Source organism: Dama dama, chromosome 15 (genome assembly GCF_033118175.1).
Source record: "Dama dama isolate Ldn47 chromosome 15, ASM3311817v1, whole genome shotgun sequence".
NCBI lineage: Eukaryota > Metazoa > Chordata > Mammalia > Artiodactyla > Cervidae > Dama > Dama dama.
The window spans coordinates 57,480,364-57,502,948 of NC_083695.1; the positions used below are offsets into that span (position 1 = coordinate 57,480,364).

At 40.9% G+C, this 22,585-nt stretch overlaps 1 protein-coding gene across 7 annotated transcripts in view; it reads left to right on the forward strand.

Moving 5' to 3' along the window:
* Positions 1 to 12,783, forward strand: part of STAMBPL1 (STAM binding protein like 1) — a 49,975-nt gene extending 37,192 nt beyond the window's left edge. For all 7 annotated transcript variants that reach the window (XM_061162122.1, XM_061162126.1, XM_061162124.1 and 4 more), the window contains 7 exons: positions 3 to 98; positions 2,492 to 2,867; positions 4,225 to 4,349; positions 6,671 to 6,808; positions 9,550 to 9,662; positions 11,117 to 11,216; positions 12,464 to 12,783. In XM_061162122.1, the coding sequence (XP_061018105.1) occupies positions 3 to 98; positions 2,492 to 2,867; positions 4,225 to 4,349; positions 6,671 to 6,808; positions 9,550 to 9,662; positions 11,117 to 11,216; positions 12,464 to 12,520 (1,005 nt within the window). In that variant the 3' untranslated portion in view covers positions 12,521 to 12,783. The remainder of the gene's footprint in view (positions 1 to 2; positions 99 to 2,491; positions 2,868 to 4,224; positions 4,350 to 6,670; positions 6,809 to 9,549; positions 9,663 to 11,116; positions 11,217 to 12,463) is intronic.
* Positions 12,784 to 22,585: the final 9,802 nt, after the last annotated feature.

Sequence of the window (22,585 nt, forward strand, 5' to 3'; positions counted from 1 at the left end):
AGAAACTGAAGGAGATTGCATTCCCAAGGACAGATGAATTGAAAAAGGACCTTTTAAAGAAATATAACGTAGAATACCAAGAATATTTGCAAAGCAAAGTAAGTTCAATTGGTACATTTATTTCATGGATTGTTTTCTATGCAAATATTTTTTTGAATTTTATTTTCATGAGTTTTTCAAATGTTATATGCATTGAAGTTAAAATTAAAGAAACAGTGATGGAAAACACATTAAAAAGTTGATGTTGATGTCCAGGTTACGCACTTGCAGCAAAGATGTGGTCATTTTTATTTCCCAACAAGACCTAATAAAGTGAAGCATTAGAAAATAGACTTTCTATAGTAATTTAACCAGAGTGTTCCTTCACTGTTTACTGGAGGCTACCACAACATTGTTAGTTGGCTATACCCCAATACAAAATTAGAAGTTTAAAGTTGGGGGAAAAGAATAAACAGAGCTTTTTGACCACCTCTTGCCAGTGTGAGCTTGAGCCGGATGGCTGCTCTTTAGCAATGAAAGGAGGCAGTAAGAGAGGTAGGGAGAACAGTATATGGTTTCTGAGGTACCTAATTGATTCTTAAATATTTTAATGTTATGTTATTATATTCTTAAATATTATAATTACTATAATAACATAAATACAACATCCAGATGGAGTCATATCTAGCCATATGAGTGAAATGTAGTCATATCATCAAAGGATGATGACTTCTGGATTCTTATTAAATAGAGAGTGAAAAGAAAAATTATGTCTGAGATCAAAGGGCATTGAATGAAGAAATTGACCGATCGGTCTGTAAGATATTCCAGTTCAGTACTTGAACTCTTAAGGTTTACAGCTTCTGTCTTGCTTTTTTGCTTGACTGTGTGTTTATGTGCTTTGAAAGTTTCACTATTACTGATTCTCAGTTCAGTCCAGTCTCGTTACCGCTGAACATGGTCACAGGCCTTGTCTACTTCCTTTGGTGTCACTGGAAGTAGGTTTGAGTGAGCCGTTTGCATTGAGTAACAGAAGGAAGGTTGAAATCAGAAGATTCCCTCCAGTGTGGACAGTGATAATTTGATTTGAACTGTGAAAGATTGGGACTTCCCAGGTGGCCCCTGGGAAAGGGTTAAAGTGGTAAAGACCCTGCCTGACCTGGGTCAGGAAGATTCCCCTGGAGGAAGGCATGGCAACCTACTCGAGTGTTCCCGCTTGGAAAACCCCCATGGACAGAGGGGCCTGGCGGGCTGTAGTCCACAGAGTCACAAAGAATCAGACATGACTGAAGTGGCTTAGCAAGCACACACGCGAAAGATTGAAGTCATTTTGGTGGCCCAGACAGGACAACAGGAAGGGGGAGAAAAGTCTGTTAAGTTCCCCTCCCTACTTAGCAGTGTGAACGCTAGTCCCCTCTGGCTCTGGGAGGAACAGCGTCAGCAGTTGTGGTGTGCTGTTGGTGACACCAGTTACTTCATAGTCCACAATAGGACCCCAAGTATATGACAGGTAGAAATATTTGGGGGGATAGAATGGCAGCCTTTATGTCTGGGAGACAGAGACACAGCAATAAGCTTTTGCTGCAGGCAACAGTCACATCACCTGCAGTCTGTTAGAATGCAGATTCTCTGGCCCCACCCTAGACCTGCTGAATGCCGGTCTGCCTTGTAACAAGACCCAGGGGATTTGTGTACATAAAGTGCTGCTTTAAACTGTGTCCCCCACCTCGCCCTTGCCTCCTAGTAGCTCCCAAAGTCTAGTTTTCAACAGAATTATTTGGGAAGCTTCTTAAAGATTAATTCTCTGACCTAATAAAGCCTAGATATTTTTGTTAAGGCTGGGGAGTTTGGGAATCATCATTTTTAACAAAACTCATATTAGTTTGTTCTGATAGAGATGATGACCCCATTCTGAGAACCACTTTTTAGGAATACCCCCTTCTCCATAAAGTCCCAGCACTATGACTTCTAGAGTCAGTTGCAAAAAGGTTCAAGGGTGGTACTATCCCTAAGAGCTTTGGATGATGATGGCAGTGTTCTCTCTGGCGCTGTCTGATGTGGGAGTCTCACATGGCTAGTGAGACTGGGGGATTGAATTTCAGATTTCATTTCATTTTAATTAAATTTCAATCGTCACATGTAGCTAGTAGCTACTATACTTGACAGTGCAGTCTAGGGTAATATGAACATTCTGTGAAACGGTCTGATCAGCCAGGCTATGCAGACAGTCCTGACTTTGATTTTCTAGTATTTAAAAGCAAAGGAGGATGGAGGGAACTTGATTATCCTGTCTCGTCTCTGGTAAAATTTGAGTGGACTCCAAACTGCTCCTGAAATCAGGTTAAGGGGCTTTTGCCACTATGTTATATATTTCTCTGGTCATCTCAGTAGTGTCCCTGTGGGCATGTGGGAGTATCTAGCTGTGTCTGCTGGAAGCTTGAAAGCTTCTGCTTCCACTTTGATGTTTTTGGCCTGGAAACTAACCTTTTCCTGTGGCAACCACATTTTCTAGAACAAATACAAAGCTGAAATCCTCAAAAAACTGGAGCATCAGAGGTTGATCGAGGCAGAAAGGAAGAGGATCGCCCAGATGCGTCAGCAGCAGCTGGAGTCAGAGCAGTTTTCGATTTTTGAAGATCAGCTCAAGAAGCAGGAATTAGCCCGGAGTCAGGAATTAGCCCGGAGTCAGCTGCGAAGCCAGGAAACCCCGGCACTGTCAGAGCAGATCGATGGCAGTGCTTTCTCCTGCTTTTCCACACGCCAGAACAATTCCTTGCTGAATGTACTTGCAGATCAGTCTAATAAAAGTGATGCAACCAGCTGTGCTGGCCACTCACCTCCCGTCAACAGGGCCTTAAAGCCAGCTGCGACTTTAAATGCTGTTCAGAGTAAGTGAGACATGCCCACAAGACATGGAATCACCTCTTTTGGGGTTTGTTTTTCATTTTTTAAAATTTATTTGTTTTTAATTGGAGGATAATTGTTTTACAATATTGTGTTGGTTCTGTCATACATCAATGAATCAGCCATCGGTATACATATGTCCCCCTTTCTTGAGCCCCCCTTTCCACCTCCCACCCCATCTTACCCCTCTTGGTTGTCACAGAGCACCAAATTTGAGCAGCAAATTACCACTGGCTATCTAATTTTATATATGGTAATGTATATGTTTCAGTGCTACTGTCTCAATTTGTCCCATCCTCTCCTTCCCCTCACTGTGTCCACAAGTCTGTTCGCTATGGAACCATATTTCTGTGATATCTGGGCAGGGTCTACTCATTTTATCATGAGCCGTGGTAGTTCCCCTGGTTGATGTGGTGTGAATGACTTGTGTCGTCTGCCTTTTGCTATATGTAACCTTAACATTCAGGAAATGTGATTTGCCCCCTGGCAGAGCAGAGACGGCATAATAAACAAGATTATATTTGATCACGGTACAGATATTTTAGAAGAGAAAAATTCTGAGCATTTTTTTTCATTCATGTATTTTAATCAAGAAACACCTAAATCCTCCAAGGTAAACACTTAACACTGGAGAAGAAAGAAGATGCTGGCAAACTTGTTTGTCCAGAAGTTTGCTCAGTTGGTAAATGTAAATATTTAGCATTTCCCTGGCCCAGGAAGATCCGCGCACATGGGTGGTTAACCTCCCAATGGATTAGGTGTCTCTGCCAAGAATTAGTGCTGCTTGGGACTCTGACATCAGTGCTGGCAGGTTTCCAAAACCAAGTGGGAAAATTTCCCAGCCAACGCTGTCAGATGGAGTTTGTATTTCTTTTTATTTGGAAAGACATGATAAGCAGTCGTGCTATAAATTACTCTACTGCCAGTTATTTCTGAAAACACAGTGCTATTACTTAATGATGACCAACTTCCATAAGATATAAGCAACACATGGCAAACACGAAAAAAGAATATCCTAAGGCTTATAGAATATGAGATGTATTGTCTGCAGCCTCTGCGCTTTGTGCCAAGTGAAAACAACACATGCATGTGAACAGTTGATCTAAGACCCCAAGATGTAAAAGTGCTTGTACCTTCCCACTTACCTATAAATAATCTATATGCAAAGGGTAATTCTACCTTCCTTCTGGTCATTGTTCACTTTTATAAGTTTTAAAATAAAATGCAGGAAGGCGAGCACCAGATAATTTGATTTTTAGAATTTATATTTACCTGTAGTCACTTGAGGGATGGGATGTAAGGTTTGTTTTTTTAGCTTTTTCTCCCTTTTCTGTTTCTTAGATTTAGTGGTTGAAGGACTGAGATGCGTCGTTTTATCAAGAGATCTTTGCCACAGATTTCTGCTGCTGGCAGAATCCAATACAGTGAGGGGAATAGAAACCTGTGGAATACTCTGTGGAAAGCTGGTATGGACTGTGTTTCATGTCTTCTCTGCACAGGATACTGTCAGTAGAACTGGGTTTCTTGTGATAAGCTGAGCAGAACAAAAACATCCTCAGTGTCATTATGAAATAACCTGTATATAGATTAATGTGATAAAACCACTGTCATTAATGGAATTATCCTTCTAGAAAATGGATTGCAAAATCTCAGGGAGTGAAATGTTGTGAAGTAATTAGCCTCCAACTAATAAAAAAAAATAAAATAAAAAAATCTCAGGGAGGCTATTAAGTTTGTCGTAAAGAACTAATCACACTGTAAATTAAGTCTTTGTTTAGATAAAGGGGAGTTTTCAGATTTCCAGAACTGTCTAGTTTTCTAAATCAGATTTCCCTTGCAATTGTTAGTTTAGCATGCATTCCTATAATTAACTCAACTTGCTTGTATCTGTGGCAGTGATAATCTTGCCACCCTTTTTCAGATATGTGAAGAATAAAGCTAGGGGGGTGTTGTTTTCTTTAAAGCAGTAGTTTCAGCAAACCGCAATCACGTAGCACCGGTCATATTTAAGTTTGGGAGATTTTATCAGAAATAAATGATGAAAGACAATGTCAAACCAGAAGGAGATAAAAGAGAGAAGATGCATTTAGTTTTCTACTTCAAGAAAGATATACTCTCTTTGGCGTATCAGTTTATATTTCTGAATCCAGGCACATTTTCATTCCTAAACATTTACTTGAGGACTGTTATTTAATGATATGTTTCATTCAACACACATTCTCCAACTGTATTCCAGTGCTGTGTCCTCATGGTTTCCTCCAGGGCAGAGGAAGCAGAGAAGATAAGCACAGAATAACCTGTCATTTCCTCCCCACAGCTGCCTTCTTTGCCCTGCAGGGGGGCAGTATGCTATGGATGCGTCTTCCCCAAGACCACATGTTGTACTTAGTTTGATTGATTCTTTCATTCTTCATTCACCCCTTCATCAAACAAATATTCACAGGCCCTGCCCTAGGTGTTGGCATTCAGAAGCCTGTAACAGCCACAGTCTTGCCACGTGATACCTATATGATGCTTATAAAGAACCAGACAGATGATTAATTATAAATGGAGCTGAGTGCTCTCAGTGGAAGTGTAGGGTATTGTGGGAAAGTGTATGGGGGAAAGTCAAGAAGAACTTCCCTTGGGACTTCCCTGGTGGTCCAGTGGCTAAGATTCTGCACTCCCAGTGCAGGGGGCCTGGGTTCGATCCCTGGAGAAGGACTTAGATCCCGCATGCAGCAACCAACACCCAGTGCAGCCAAATTAAAATAAATAAATGATTTCAAAAATTTTTTTTAAAAAAGAAGGGCTTCCCTTGAAAGGTGATGTTTACATTACATATGTTTAGAATACATAAAGTTAGCCATGAAAGGAGGGGCTGGGGTGGAGGGAAGTGTTATAATCAAAGCCAGAGGAACAGTGCCCAGTTTGCAGAAGTGTCCTGAGAGAAGAGACAGGATGGTGTTGTCCAAGGAGGGATAGCTCCTCACTGAACAAACATCTCTTACCTGAGGATCCTATCACTACAACCCTCTTCCTTTCAACTCTTTATCTTTTACCTAAGGGGATAAAAGAGGGATAGGGGGTCACAGAAGATGAGATATTTGGATGGCATCACCGACTCAATGGACATGAGTTTGAGCAAACTGTGAGAGATAGTGAAGGATAGGAAGGCCTGGAGTGCCACAGTCCATGGGGTCGCAAAGAGTCGGACGTGATTTAGTGACTGAACAACAACAAAGGGATAAAAGATTTTTTTCTTCCCCTTTATCTAATTGCCTCTCCAAAACAGTGTCTTAATTATGGAAAATCCCCGTGAATCTCTCTCTCCAATTGTAAAAGAAAGTCGTAAGTCTTCAGGTGGAATTAAATAGTAAGAAAGACCATCAACCTTCACAAACCATTAGAAATTGTCCTTCAACAAAACCACAAAATTATTTAATGACCATCTCCCCTTCCAGAGAAACCTGCTGCTATTTTATTCTGATTTTTCTATGGCAGTTCTAATGCAGCGTTTTACTTACTATCTAAACTTCCAGAGACCAGCCCAGGATACTGATTCCTATTTATGATACATCTTTCTGTTGTGAAAATGGGTTTCAAGTGCCAAACAGTTGACTCTCAAAGTTTTTGGTAAATGATCCATTTTCAAGTCTGGGCCTTTGCTTTTGAATTATGTGGGTGGGAGGAGGATGATGTAAGTGGTGGGTACTTTCTAGTCTTATTAAAACATTACAGTTCCTCCTCAGGTTTTTTATTTTTTTCTGTCAGGTGTTTATTATTCTCTTTGCTCTTTGTTTTTCAGACACATAATGAATTTACTATTACCCACTTAATAGTGCCAAAGCAGTCTGCGGGCCCAGACTATTGTGACGTGGAGAATGTGGAAGAATTATTCAGTGTTCAGGATCAACATGATCTCCTCACTCTGGGGTGGATCCATGTATGTTCGACCTTTTGGGTTTTAGGTTGTTGTTGGTTTGTGTGTGTGTGTGTGTGTGTGTGTGTGTGTGTGTGTGTGTGTGTAAGGCTTTTTTCCTCCTGGAGGAATTTCAGCTTAATTGAAATAATTTATTATTTTTAATTTTTCCAAGTGTAATAAATGTCATCATATTAAAGCATTTTCTTCAATGTGAGGCAGTGTCTAAATCTGTCAGATCTGGATTTGGAGAGGCCTATTATAAGTATGCTTTTTTTCCTACCATTCCAAGTTAAAAGAGAAACTTTTGGAAGTCAGGTTGGCTTGTCTTGATGGTTTTATGTAGTCTAATGGAGGCCTAGGCAGATTTTTATCTGTCTAATGTGATTAGACAATTATTAATATTCCTTTTCCATTGGTTATGGGTCTAAAGTAGATTAAGAAAATTTCTGAAAGTGTTTCTTTTAAACAATGTTTGTACTTGTCAAATAGGGACCATACACTCCATTGTATAAATACCTCCCCTACAGACCACAGATATTTGTGCCGTTGCATATATAGCCACGGAGTGGGACCAAAAATTTGTGTTCCAACATTTACCAAGCCACCATAGAAGTAGGACAGGGCTTATAAATCAAAAGACATGAGATTCTTAGCTCTGCTAAGAATTCGCTGTAGGAATGTTGGCAAGTGATTTAAGCAATCTCAGCATCAGCTTTTCTTCCATAAAATAGGGACATATTAATGGACGTCATATGTCAGTGAATTTCTCAACACATTTTCTTCTAGGGACCCAGAATATTGAAGCGATTGCTATTGGTGATGATACAGTACTTTTGCTATCCATGGTTTCCCTATTTGGTGAACATTTTTCCATCCAGTCTCACACTGGGCCTGGGGTAGGAACAAGTCGTCTCACCGAAGACTGAGAAGGAGACACCTTTTATTTTGCTTGCTTTATAGAGAAGTATTTAGTCGTGGAAAGACACATATCCATGTCTACACACACACACCTCAACATACACATACAGACAGACAGTCACCAAGCTTCCGGTGTTCTGTAATTCAGGAGAGCAGAGGAGACTGCAGTCCTGTCATCACATGGAAATTACTATGTGCCCTTGGTCAGGACTCCTAGCCTCCTGTTTCCAGGTTCCCTCATTGATCCACTGGGGCTACTGACTGCCTTCTCTCATGCCTTCACTAAAGACTTGGGATTTAGGACTTCCCTGGTAGTACAGTGGATAAAATTCGCCTGCCAATGAAGGGGACCTGGGTTCGATCCCTGGTCTGGGAAGATCCCACAGGCTGTCAAGTAACTGAGCCTGTGCAGCACAGCTGCTGAGTCCAAGCTCCAGATCCCGTGAACCGCGACTGCTGAGCCTGAGTGCCGCAACTGCTGAATCCCTCAGGCCTGGAGCCCGTGTTCCCCAAAAAGAGAAGCCACCACAATGAGAAGCCTGCACGCGACAGTGAATGAAAGCCCGCATGCAGCAAGGAAGACCCACTGCAGCCAAAACAAAAAGATTTGGGTTTAAAAGTTAAGATCATTTCTGTTCTTCAGTTGATCTATGTCTTTGCAGAGCAAGAGTTATTTTTTCCTTGCACAACATGTATCTCTCTGTAAATAGATATCAGTGGATTTTACTTTCATTCTGTTAAATAGAGAGGAGTTTTTAAATCTTGCATTTCATCCAAAGATCATAGTTATATGCAAAGACATGAAGTGATTTGTATAAGTCTGTGCCCTTGAATTAATAATAACAGTATTAAAATAACTATAATGGCAATAACAACAATCATAACAGCTAATGATTTTGATACCTTTCTGTGTACTGGGCACTGTTCTATGAATTTTACATTGGTTGTCTCATTTAATTTTCATAGTAATCCCATGAAGAAAATCATTATTATCGTTATTTTACAACTGATGACATAGGTATGAAGATGTTAAAGAATTTTCGCAGTGTCATACAACTAGTAAGTGAGGAAGCCAGGACCCAGCATGAATACCACCTTGGATTCGTGATTTAAGTGGTCACATTCCTTTTTGAATGTGGTTGGAGTTTATTGTGAATTTAAAAATCATTATGAATGCATGTATTTTTTGTAGTCAAATATAGACTTCTGATTTGCCTCTCATAAACACTTCCATATATAGCCAAAACCCAGAAGATAGTTCTTTTAATTTATAATCTCCCCTTTCTTCTCATCATGCAAGATGAGCGCCAAACATCTTCAACAGCTCCAAGAATTCCTTTCTCTTATTGTAGGGGGCAGAGATCCATGAAGGGACACCAGCATAGCGGGATATATTTAGCAAGAATTTTCCTTCTGTGTCCACAGTTTCATATCTTAAGTATCTTGCCGTTGAGGTTCTGTTCCCTTGCAGGCAAGTTACTTAAAGGAGCCTCAGAATCTTTATACATAAAACTGAGATGTTAATAATAAGTATCTCCCAGATTAGTTGCAATGATTAAATGAGGATCTATTTAAAGCCTCTGGCAAATCTCCAGTTTTATCTTTCCCAATAAGCAGAAAGTACATAAACACTCCCAAGAGTCTCTTTTCAAAGTCATAGTTATTCCATAGATGTATGAAGGGAAGGATTATGTCAGTAAGACATTTTTCAAAATCCTTATTTGATTCATGGTGGTAAAAAAGAAAGAGCAAATAGCTAGAGTTTTTTCTTGGAATGGGCTCTGGTTTTGGCTAAGACTTATCTGTTGCTTGTTCAGTAAGATTGTCTTCTTTTCTTTTTATAGACACATCCAACCCAAACTGCATTCTTATCCAGTGTTGATCTCCACACTCACTGTTCCTATCAGCTCATGTTGCCAGAGGCCATTGCCATCGTCTGTTCACCAAAGCATAAAGAGTAAGTGTAACTTGAGAGGGTTTAAGTCAGGTTTCATCTGGGGCTGCTGGGTGTGTCCACACACCAGGTTGAAGTCCTTGGATAAGCAGGTACACCATGCCCTTAGGGAAAAGAGATTGGTTCCTGCTGGGTTCTAAATATGTGTAGCTCTGCAGTCTTTTGCTTTCTAAGATCCTTTCCATGGTAGAATTACCATGGAATTCTTTCTTTAGTTAATGTGACCTTGAAGTGGATAAACCAGATGTTGTTTCAGGTTGCCGTTTGGGATCTTAGTTCTGTTGTATGATTTCTTTTGTGAGAAGATGTCCAGCTCAGGGAATTCCCTGGTGGTCCAGTGGTTAGGACTCCACACTTCCATTCATGGGAGCATGAGTTCAATCCCTGGTCAGGGAACTAAGATCCTCTTGCCACACAGAGTGGTCAATAAAAAAAGAAAGAAAATTTCCAGATTTAGCTTAATTATCTCCAAAATCTTCTTAAGTCTTGGGGACAATGATTATTGCAGCACAGTTATGAGCAGAGGAGTCAGTCATTGGAATCCCAGCTTGATTAGCAACCACTGTGAGCCTCAGTCTTGTCAGATCCCTGATACCTGCCCATCACAGATTAACGTGAAGGCGAACCTAGATGATAGTTTATGTAAAGGGCTTAGCATGGTGCCTGGAACTATAGCCAGCACTCAATACATATTTGCTGTGGCTGTATAAATATTAGTTATACTCTAGAAATACTGCAGATTCAGTTCCAGACCACCACTATAAAGCAACTAATGCAAGTCACATGAATGTTTTGGTTTCCCAGTGCACATAAAACTTTGGTTCACACTGTAGTCTATTAAATGTGCAATAGCATTATGTCTAAAAAACTGTACATTTTAAAATTTTTAAAAAACCATATTGCTCAGAAATGCTATCATCTGAGTCTTCACCAAGTCAGAGAAAGATCACTGGTCATGCTTTTCCATAATAAATACAGTCATGAAAAAAATTTGAAGTATTGTGAGAATTACCAAAATGTGACAGAGAAATTTGAAGTGAGCAGATGCTCTTGGGAAAATGGCTCCAGTAGACTTGCTTAATGAAAAGTTACAAATCCTTCACTGTAAAAAACGCAGTATCATTAAAGGGCTGTGAGGGAAGTGCAGTAAAATGAGTATGCTGGTCACTTTATAGTAGAAATATCCGTCACTTGTAATTTCTTCCCATGGGGTCTTGGCTTTTCCTCTAAGGTCTCCCACTGCCCCTTTACCGTCCTTCCGGCGCTTGGCATTAGCATTGGTCTCTCCGGTCTTCCTCTAGGCCGCCAGCACAATATTGATCTGAAAAAAAAAACTGTAAAGGTTATAGTTTGTAGTTTCTTTCTCCATTCCATTTGAGGAATATGTATGCATGTGCCATTCAAATAAAACATCTGCAAAGCCCTTAATTTCTGTACCTTTTTTCCCTAAAATTTAGCACCGGCATCTTCAGGCTCACTGACGCTGGCATGCTTGAGGTTTCTGCTTGTAAAAAGAAGGGCTTTCATCCACACACCAAGGACCCCAGGCTGTTCAGTGTGAGTAGTAGACAATGTTGATTATTTTCTGTATACAGCATTTATTTTTCACCCCTTCCTTTTTTTAAAAGTTGAAATATAGCTGATGTAATATGTTAGTTTCAGTTGTACAATATAGTAACATTTTCATACTTTATGAAATGATCACCAGGGTAAGTCTAGTACCATCTGTCTCCATACTAAATTATTACAATATTATTGACCATATTCCTTATGCTGTATATTACACCCCTGTGGCTTAAAAAGATGTGATGTTGTATATGTACACACACACACACAAACACATGCACACAGTGAAATATTATTCAGTCATAAAAAAATAAAATCTTGTCATTTGCAACAACATGGATGAATCTATAGGGTATTATGCTAAGTGAAATAAGTCATACAGAGAAAGACAAATACCATATGATTTCACTTATATGTGGAGTCTGAAAAGCAGAAATAAAACAGAGTAATAGATACAGAGAACAAATGGGTGGTTGACAGAGGGTAGGGAGTTTGCAGGGTGAAATAGATGAAGATTAAAAGGTATGAATCTTGTTATAAAACAAATAAGCCTCTGTTTTTTAAGAGGGAAATAGTAGCAATATGATATAGGATAAAACCCTTTATTGCTTAGTTTAGAATTTCCTTATCTCAAAAACTTAATCAAAATCTTTGTATTTCCTTCTGATGTTTTGTCATTATTATTTTATTTACAAAAAAAGAGTATTTCTGTAGCAGAGTTGATTACATATAAAGTTTCCTTTCCATCACTGTATATATGTGTGTCTATATATATTTAAACAATTATAGTTTTCTTTGGAGTCCCCAAAAGCAAGCAATTATTAAAGAAAATGAGATTAAATGTGTCTTGAATTATTTCTGCTTGATACAACCATATTAGTTTTTCATAACTAATGAAATTACAGTTCAATGAAAACTGTAATCCTGTTTTTTGATAAGCTTCGTATAACTCCAGAGTAACATTATCTGAATACATCTTTTTCTGTTTGCTTGGCCGTTCCCTGTCTGAGACATCAGAGAAACATGATTTTGAAGTTAGGATTTATTTAACATGAACACTACTTGGCACCTTCTATAAATATTTCCTTACTGTTGAAAATGAGTATATATGATTATGTTTGTTTTGAGTGGAAATATTTTTCAAAATTAGGAACATTTTTAAATCAGGAAATTCATGCTCCTCCTCTAGAGAGAATCATGTCAAACATTATGAACTAAAGCCGGTCTTTCTTTCCTAGGTATGCAGACATGTGTTGGTGAAAGACATGAAGATAATTGTGCTGGATCTGAGGTGATAACGTTCAGAATATTAGCACCCTCCATGCCAGACACTTATCCATGGACCCGTGGTTGCCGGATTTTCTTAAGATGTTTCCAGAAATGACTGATATTTTATATTTATACATTTTAGATCAGAGAGTTTGATATTTATTACTTTTGCACATTTTGACGCTTTATTTTTGGGTTGCTTTGTCTTAAAAGAGGTTACAGTGGAGTTGTCAGTACCTATTAATGTGCCTGAATACTATGACCACATAATAAATTGTGCTGCAAACAACATGTCTGGTTTTAAACTTATTTTTTGGATGTATAGTTGATGTATAGTATTATATAAGTTTCAGGTGTACAACATAGTGATTCATAGTTTTTAAAAGTTATACTGTCTGGTATTTTGAGAGATCTCTGCATGAGTTTTCAGAGCTTCAGATGTTTTGCTTTTTTTTTTTTTCCCTGTAATATGCAGTTCCACACAAGAAATTCTGAGTACCAGGTGATCTCTAAGACAGGCCATCTGTTTCTGCAACTTCTCCCTGTGGGTGGTCAAGACGAGTGTGAGAAGAAATACAGCTGCAGACAGTTGAGTCCATCCTGTGATTTTCAGGGCCAGGGAATCCTGGCTCAGAGTCTGCAGTCAATCTTAGTGTGGGAGACCAGAGTCTGAGCTACTATCCAGGGGTCAGGTGTCAGAGGGCCTGAGATAACCTGTGATTCATGGACTTGATTTAGAGGACTAAGAGCAGAGACACTTGAGAGAGGAATAAAAAAAGGCTCAGATGGAAGCGTAAAACCTATTTCTGTGAAAGTCAGTGGGGTGACAGGGAGAAGAAATGAGGCATAGGAAATCCTGATAATTCTCAAACAAAAGGAAGAAATAAAATCATTTGGAAAGAACATTTGTAATTAAACATGTCTACATAAACCAAGGCACAGGAATAGGAAGAAAAATATGTTCAAACTGAATAGGGTATCATGAATACAGTAGGCTTAGAATGGGATTTGTGACTGGTACCTGGATAGTAAAGGCGTTTACCTGGATTGAAAGATAATGGATTAATAGAAGGAAAGAGGGACTGATGGAGTGTGTTGACAAGTTGAATTGGTAGGAAAACCCTAAGAGTGGAAACATTATGAGAAAATTTAGCCCAAAAGAAAGGGAGAAGAAAGGAAGTCAAGCTAACTTTTCCAAGTCTTGCCTGTCAACCACAGCTTTCCCAAATTTTACCTTCCTCCTGGCATTGTATCCTAAATGCTCTTGTCTGCATGTACAAGCATCCACTTTTTAGTGCAAGGATTTCTGTAATCCTTGGAGGAATACTCCCTACACTCTGTGCTTAGATGAAATAACATCCCTCCTCCTTTTGTCTGCTCCCTAATACAGGTATCATGGCAGCCAGCTTCTACTCCAGTTCTCATTCACTGTGGGCAGCTCAGTGGCTTGTTTCTGCCTATGACAACTTGTAGGCTTGGAAAGTTCAGTTTCCAGACCCCAGAAGCAGATCTTTGCCTGCTCAAGGCCCCGAGACTTGAGTCTATAGTCTCTGTCAGCTAAGGGCAAATTACCTCTGTGAATCTGGCTCCACGAACAACCCACTTTCCCCTGCGTGATGCTGTCCTCAACATCCTAGAATTTAAGTACAGTGTGATCCTGACGTACTTGATCACAGGAAAAGATTATATAACTTATTCAAGTAAAAATAACTCTTAGGACTAAGCAGAATTGAGAAATGAATGATATCCTCAGAGTAGAAACCAAAGACAGAGTAATAGATCATGAGGCTGTGAGATGAGAAACATCTGATGGAAAAATGATCGCCATGAAATGGTGCCTAGAGATAGAAAGGAATCAACTGAAAGCCCAGAACTTTTAGCTTCTTAGCTTTCTGGAGAGAATAGAAAGAGCTACTATGACCATGCGGAGCCAATTATATGCCTTCTGAATAGCAAATTAGACAACTCATTTTTCATTAAAAAGATTATGTTCCTAAAGGAGTGGGGCATTCTTGGCATTTTTATTCCCTTGCAAGGAGACATGAAATGTCAGGCTTGAAACGAATTTTGAAAAGTTGCCCTTCAAGGGCGTGTGGTTTTCCTTATTGCTGGATGCAAACCCAACTAGCCAGATTTGCCGGGAGAACCTTGTCCCAGAGTTGAAGGCAGCAATCCTGTGACTTGCCCTGCCTGGAAGAGTCTCTGTCTGAAAGAGGAGTCATCAGACTTGTGGCCGCACCCCTGAGGGCTGGGCTGACTGAAGCAGGACCCACGTGAGTCACCCTGGAGCTTCTCCTGAGTGTGAGTGTGAGCCTGTGTGGGTGGGTGCGACCGTAGATGTTCCCTGAAAGTGCTTCCTCTGGCAGAGCTCATTTCCAGCAGGCAGTGCAACTCACTATTTTGAAAATTAATCCATTCCAGAACCGCATTTGCCACCTCCTTGCATCACCGACTCAAGGGACATGAGTTTGAGCAAACTCCGGGAATTTGTGATGGACAGGGAGGCCTGGCGTGCTGCGATTCATGGGGTCGCAAAGAGTCAGACACGACTGAGCAACTGAACTGAACTGAACTGAACCTTCAAAGGAGAAGATAGTTCATTTCTATCAAAGGCAAAGATAATTCATTTCTTTCCAGATTGGTGCTTCTGTAGAAAAAAGAACCAATTACACCTTTTATTGGAGTATTGTTGATTTACAACTTTGTGTTGGTTTCTGTCATAAAGTGTATCAGTTGTACTATTATATTAACACATAAACATGTAGCCACTAGTTTTTAGCTTCTTTTCCCATATAGGTCATTTCAGAATATTGAGAATTTTCTTCAGTGTTTAATGCTACTCTTTGTATTCAGCGCCTGGCACCTGGTATGTACTTGTTATGGGCTTAGTTGTGTCCCCCTAGAAATTGTATGTTGAAGTCATAAACCCCCAATACTTTAGAATGTGACTGTATTTGGAGATAGAACCTTCAGAGAGGCTAAGTAAGTTAAAATTTGGCCACTAGAGGGGACCCTAATCCAATGTGACTATTTGGAAGTTAAGTATTGTCTATAGTCAACACATGTTCTATAGTCAACGTGTATGTGTGTGTGTATGTGTCCACGCACACACACTTGGTCGCTCAGTGGGGTCCACCTCTTTGAGACTGCATGGACCATAGCCTGCCAGGCTTCTCTGTCCATGGAATTTCCCAGGCAAGTATACTGGAGTGGGTAGCCTTTTCCTGCTCCAGGGGATCTTCCTGACCCAGGGATCAAACCTGGGTCCCCCCCTTTATAGGCAGATTCTTTACCCTCTCAACCACCAGCTGCTACTGCTGCTAAGTCGCTTCAGTCATATCCGACTCTGTGCGACCCCATAGACGGCAGCCCACCAGGCTCCCCCGTCCCTGGGATTCTCCAGGCAAGAACACTGGAGTGGGTTGCCATTTCCTCCTCCAATGAATGAAAGTGAAAAGTGAAAGTGAAGTCGCTCAGTCATGTCCGACTGTTAGCGACCCCATGGACTGCAGCCCACCGGGCTCCTCCGTCCACGGGATTTTCCCAGCAAGAGTACTGGAGTGGGGTGCCATTGAACCACCAGAGAAGCCCATAATTAAGTTAAAATTTGGCCACTAGATGGGGCTTGCCTGGTGCCTCAGCTGGCTAAAAAAAAACAACTCCTGCAAAGCAGAAGACCTGGGTTTGATCCCTGGGGTGGGAAGATCCCCTGGCGAAGGGCCTGGCAGTATTCTTGCCTGGAGAATCCCCATGGACAGTGGAGCCTGGCGGGTTACAGTCCATGGGGTCACAAAGAGTCAGACACAGCTGAGGGACTAAGCGCAGCACACAGCCCTAATCCAGTGTGGCTGGGTCCTTATAAAAGAAGAGCTCAGGACACAGACACAGAGGGAAGACCCTGTGAAGACAAGGAGGAGATGGCCGTCCGCAGGCAGAGAGGCCTCAGAAGAAGCCAAATCCATCAACAACTTGATGTCTAACTTCCAGCCTCCGGAAATGTGAGAAAATAAATTTCTATTGTTTAAATCAAGCCACCGAGTCCTGGTATTTTGTCATGGCCACCCTAGCAAATCAACACAGTACTCCAAAAATATTTACTGAAGTTGTTTTTTTTTCCCCCTCGGGGAATAGAAATGACTTTCTTTGTTGTCATGCAAAAATCTTCCTCCTTTCCACAGACCTTTTCAGTTATAGAGGAGAAAAGCAGGATGCCTATGGATTATTCTCAGCTGCTGCTGCTAAGTTACTTCAGTCGTGTCCAACTCTGTGCGACCCCATAGATGGCAGCCCACCAGGCTCCCCCATCCCTGGGATTCTCCAGGCAAGAACACTGGAGTGGGTTGCCATTTCCTTCTCCAATGCATGAAAGTGAAAAGTGAAAGTGAAGCTGCTCAGTCGTGTCCGACTCCCAGCGACCCCATGGACTGCAGCCCACCAGGCTCCTCCATCCATGGGATTTTTCCCGGCAAGACTACTGGAGTGGGGTGCCATTGCCTTCTCTGCTACTGAAGTTACCTCTGGTTTCTTTTTAGTAGAATTTTGCTGTGGGGAAAATGGCATTATATTTGCTATAAAATGTCAGTTACGGCCACACCCTAGAATTGGCTCAGTATTCTTCTCCCCAATTCATCCCTTGCTGCAGCCACTTGGTCATGCTGGCAACTGCCTTGTTACAAGGCTTGGATTTAAACTGAAGTTTCTGTTGCAAAAGCAACTACAGTTGTCCAGAATGTGGAAAGCAGATGTTTCTCTTCCAGCATGTCTTGCGGAATTTCCTAGCAAGCAAATGTCTTCTGTGAAAAGGATGCTTGAGAAAGGTCATGTCTTTGGCAAAGATAAAAGAAGAAAGGTAAACTTTGAACTGCTTATTCTTGGAAGGCTTTAGCTTGTGACTTATTGTGAAGACAACCATGTGATTGTTGGTTAAGATATGATAAGACAACCAAAGAACTCTTCTGTTTTTTGTTTTTTTAAGAAACTTGTTTCCTTTTTTAGTATCTTGGCTCTTCACCAGGCAAGAGTGTATTTTTCTTGGGGGCAGTTGACAAAAACAGTAGTTTAGTTGGGTTTGGGAAATGCAGAGGGTGAGAGAGAGAAAAACCAGGAAAATAGAGAAGGACCCTGGGGGAGAGAGGGTAGAATTAGAATACTTGAGACTGACTTTTCTTAATTTGTTTGAAGTGAATGTCTTGGGCATTATCTAGACCAGAAGATATTCTAAAACCAAATGAAGAGAATTAGTTTAGTTTTGTCTTGTCTCACTTCTATCAAGGAGGATTAACTATTCATTTGCATCAAGTTAACAAGAGTTGATATGAAAAACTAGTTTACTCAAATTAGTCATTGAATGTGTGTGTTCCAGATGTATCAGTGTAATGGGTAGTGAATCTGCATGCTTGAATCTGAAGAGAATATTTAAAATTTCTCTCCAGTTTTTCAAGAAAAAAAAACATTTTTAGGTTGTGCAAAAGATAAGCTTCATTATGTTTCCTCCTAATAGAAAGCTAATGTGCAAGGAAAACAAACAACTGGAAGACATTTACTCTGTTCTTGACTTTAGGCAAGGGTTCTTTACCTGTAAAAATGAAGTGTCTGAATTAACTGATTTTGCAGGTTTCTTTCAGCAATAAAACTTTATACTTGTCACTGTTTTTTTTCCCCCCTAGGGCAATATATTATATTTTCTTTTTTATTAAAAAGAAATTTACTGAGGTGAAATCCACATAACACAAAATTAACCATTTTAAAGTAAACAACTCTGTCACAGTACATTCACAGAGTTGTACAACCATCATCTCTGTCTAGTTCCAAAACATTTCCATCTCTGCAAAGTGAAACTCGTCACCCATTAAGCCATTTATCCCCATGCCCCTCCCCCAACCTCTGGCAATCACCAATCTGCATTCTGATTCTGCGAATTCATATATTGTAGAGATTTCACATAACTGAAATCATACAATATGTGAACTTTGGTGTCTGGCTTCTTCCCCTTAGTGTAACATTTTAAAGGTCCATTCATGTTGTAACGTATCAATGCATTCCCTCTCATTCCTTTTCATTCATCCATCTGTGGACGTGTGGGTTGTTTCTACCTTTTGGCTGTTGTATCAGGGGCTGCTACGAGCCTGTGTGTGTTTGTACTTGTTTCAGTGTATGTTTTCAATTCTTTTGGGTACATGTTTAGTGGTAGAATTGCAGGGTCACGTAATTCTGTGCTTACCTTTTCCATAGCAGCTAAATCATTTTATATTCCCACCAACAGTGTTCAATGATTCCAATTTCTTCACCTTGCCAACACCTAATTTTTTATTATTATAGCCATCCTAGTAGGTGTGATGTGGTATCTCACTGTGGTTTTGACAGAGCAATAACACTATTAATTCTAAGACAACTTAATAATAAAAGCAGAAGTGGTAAAGGCATCTGAATTGTCTAGAATCCACTCTTATCACACTCTTATTGTTGTGGGTGACTAGTCCCGGGCCCTTACCAAGTTCACTGGAACTAAGTTCAGAAGTAGATTTTTATTTTATCAAGGACAGTCAACTCTGGACTGCATAGGATTAGAAATGCAGAAGGGTAAACAACCAACCAGAGTCACAGTAACAGCGCTCTAAAATACTACTTTTGCTTTTCATCCAGTGCCTTGGTTTATACATTCACAGGCTTCCCTGGTGGCTCAGTTGGTAAAGAGTCTGCCTGCAATGCGGGAGACCTGGGTTCAATCCCTGGGTTGGGAAGATCCCCTGGAGAAAGAAACGGCAACCTACTCCAGTGTTCTGGCCTGGAGAATTCCATGGACAGAGGAGCCTGGTGGGCTACAGCCCAGGGGGTCATAAAGAGTCGGACACAACTGAGTGACTAACACTTTCACTTTCACATACGTTCACAAAGGAGAAGATTACATCAGAGCATCCATCTGAAATCATACCTTCTTCTGCTTTTAAGAATGAGGGCTGGTTGTAAATTTGGAGGATATGATTCACCTGCTTAATGTATTTTGGTCTGAGTAGGTGAAGCCACTTCATAAAGGAAGGTTGAAGTAAGTGATTTTAGGCCATTTCTTATGGTGTTTTGTTGTAGCAGATGCAAAATTGAAAGCAGAGGTCGAGGGGGTTGGAGAGAAGTGATTCAATGAAAGGACCAAGGAATAAGGTTCAAAGCTGCATGTGGAGGGAAAGAAATAGAAGAATATGAAATATGAAAAGGACATCTTTTGGTGTGACTGCAGTGCTTTTTTACAGTGAGACTCAACGACTCAGTAGACATGAGTTTGAGCAAACTCTGGAAGATGGTGAAGGACAGGGAAGCCTGGCGTGCTGCGTCCACAGGCTCACAGTCGGATACGACCAAGTGACTAAACAACAACAATGCTTTTTCTCCAATGATGGAGAACCTGCCTAAGGATCCCTGAGTGTTAGGCCACTGAAAACTGTCTTTAACTACCCTACAGAGGAGCCTGTTTCAGCATGTTTTCCTTGAAGACAACATGTTACAAGAACAATCAGGTAAGTGGTAGTCATTTCTATCCCCTCCGTCTCATGAAGTTACCATAAGAAGAACAGCCTGGAATAGCTAAAGTCATCAGGAACAAATTAGAGTGAGGTGATGGTATTAGTGTGTTCATTTCCCAGATACATTTCTGAAATTGAAATGAATTGAATTAACCTGTAAGAGGAAATGCTCAGGAATGGGAAATAAATCACAGATACCAAAGCTTTCACTTCAACTTTGCCTTAATTGCTTGTAATCAGTGTCTAATTTCAAGACAGACATTTCATAGAGAAAATGTTATGAACTTTACTTTGGAAAATTGTACTCCCTGGTAGCTCAGATGGTAAAGAATCTGCCTGCAGTTCAGTCCCTGGGTTGGGAAGATGTCCTAGAGGAGGGCATGGCAACCCACTCCAGTATTCTTGCCTGGAGAATCCCCATGGACAGAGGAGCCTGGCGGGCTACAGTCCATGGCATGGCAAAGAGTCGGACACGACTGAGCGACTAAGCACACAGCATGTACTTCTAAAGTCTGTATGTAGGTTCAGTTCTTTGCCTTCTCTTCTCTACATAGGCAGCATCCTCTCCCATCTCTTGCCTGTGCCTGGAACATTCTCTGTACACTCGACTTCCTTTTGTCCAGCCTCAACCTTCTCATCCCGGCTCCTTTTATTCTAGTTAACTCTTGCAGTTTAAGCCTCTGCTGAAGTCCTACCTCCTGAAGTTATAAGAGCTTCAAGAAGCCTTCCTGAAGTCATAAGAGCCCATACCTCATGTGTTTCCACCTTTGTGATCCTCACGATGCACCTTCGCTACTTGCTTCATGTCCATTTCCTCCATAGATTGTAAGTTCCATCCAGGCAGAAACTTGCTCTTTGTATCTCTAGCATGTGTCCTTCGAACACTACCTGAATAGACTTGGCTCTCCTAGGAATGAAACAACCATCTGGTTTTCATATTCTGATGCAGAAGAACGATCTCCCGAGCTTTCCCATCCCCTTTTCTCTCTCTCCTTTTTTGTCCTATCTTTGTGAATAAGCTTAGTTGCAGATAGAGAGTGTTAGCCCAGACAGCCCCCTCCATTACAGTGATCACAACTTCTCTTCCAGAATGTTCTTTGTTTGAAATCCTGCTAAAAAACACTCAAGCTCAGCCTGACTACACAAATGATGCTTCAGAAATAACAGAATTATTTGTTTTTCAAAAATAATGTTTTCTCTTGCTCATATGCTCACAGCAAAGCTTGCATGATGTGAGTAAATGTTACTAAAAATCCAGGTCCTCCCCAAGGGCTATATAAGCCTATTGTGGGAAAGTCTGTGGTCACGGAAAGAGGGTTAGGGTTTGGGGAGAGAAGAGGACTCAGGAGGCAGCCGAGCCTGTCTGTTGCTCGGTTTCCCTCCTCTGGAGATTCATGTGAGGCTCAACAAGGGACTCTCTCCTGTCCAGCCCTTCACGTCATTAGCATCTGCGGAATCAAAGGGAGGAATTACTGATCTACGACTGGAAGAAGAGGCTTAGGCACTGCCTCGGGGTGCTCATATAGAAAGAACATTTCATTAATGCACATTCAGCGGGTGGTTCTGGTTTTCCTGATTTTTACCTCTGGCCACGCCAGTTTCTAGATACTTTGTTCTAGACGCCCTTGCCTTTAGCAGAGAGCTTGCGCCCTCTGGTGGTGAATATGAAGTACAACAGTACAGTCAACTTGGTTCACTTTACCTGAACCCCGCAGGGACTATGAAATGGTTGGTGATTTTTGTCTCAATTATGACGGTGATCTGTTTCCAAATATCTGTATATTAATCGTTAAGTTCCAATTTGGTGGGTATGAAGTGCCTTGCCTGGTAAGCATAAATTTACAACTGGAATATTTCAATCCTAGCATTTTACAGCGGTTCTCAAGTTTTGATGTGCGAAAGAATCACCAGAGAAATCTGATTAAAGCTCAAGTTCCCAACCACAGCTCCAGACGTCCTTGTTCTGCAGGCTCTGGGTTTCCCAGAAATCAGCCCATTTAAAATGAGCCCTTGGCGGCTTCCCTGGTGGCTCAGCGGTAAAGAATCTGTCTGCCAATTTCACAGTCAGGATTGGCACAAGAGAAGCCGCTGCAATGAGAAGCCTGCTTGCTTCAACTAGAGAAAAGCCCATGCAGCAACGAAGACCCAGGACAGCCAAAAATAAATACATAATTATCTTTTAAAAGATGAGCCTCCGACGAGGTTGACCTGTGTGAACTGTTCTTTGAGAAATGCTGGCCTAAATACTAAGAGTATAGATTTGGAACCAAACCCAAGTCCCGTCTCTGCCAGTAGTATGACATCGGATTGTTCCATCCGTAAGAAGACAGTGAGAATATCTACTCCATAGATCTGTTGCAGGATAAAATGAGATCCTAATATAAAGGGCTTGGCAGGATCTGGTCATGACAGGGACCCAGCACATGCCAGCTCTTGTTATTTGTAGTATTGATTTAATTAGGTCAAGCTATAGGGCAGAGAAGACCAGGGGATTTTCTGGATCAAAAAGGCATTCAGTCTTTGGCTCTGAGTTCTCTGTAGTGAGATGCTGCCATGGATGGAGACCCACTCCTCCCT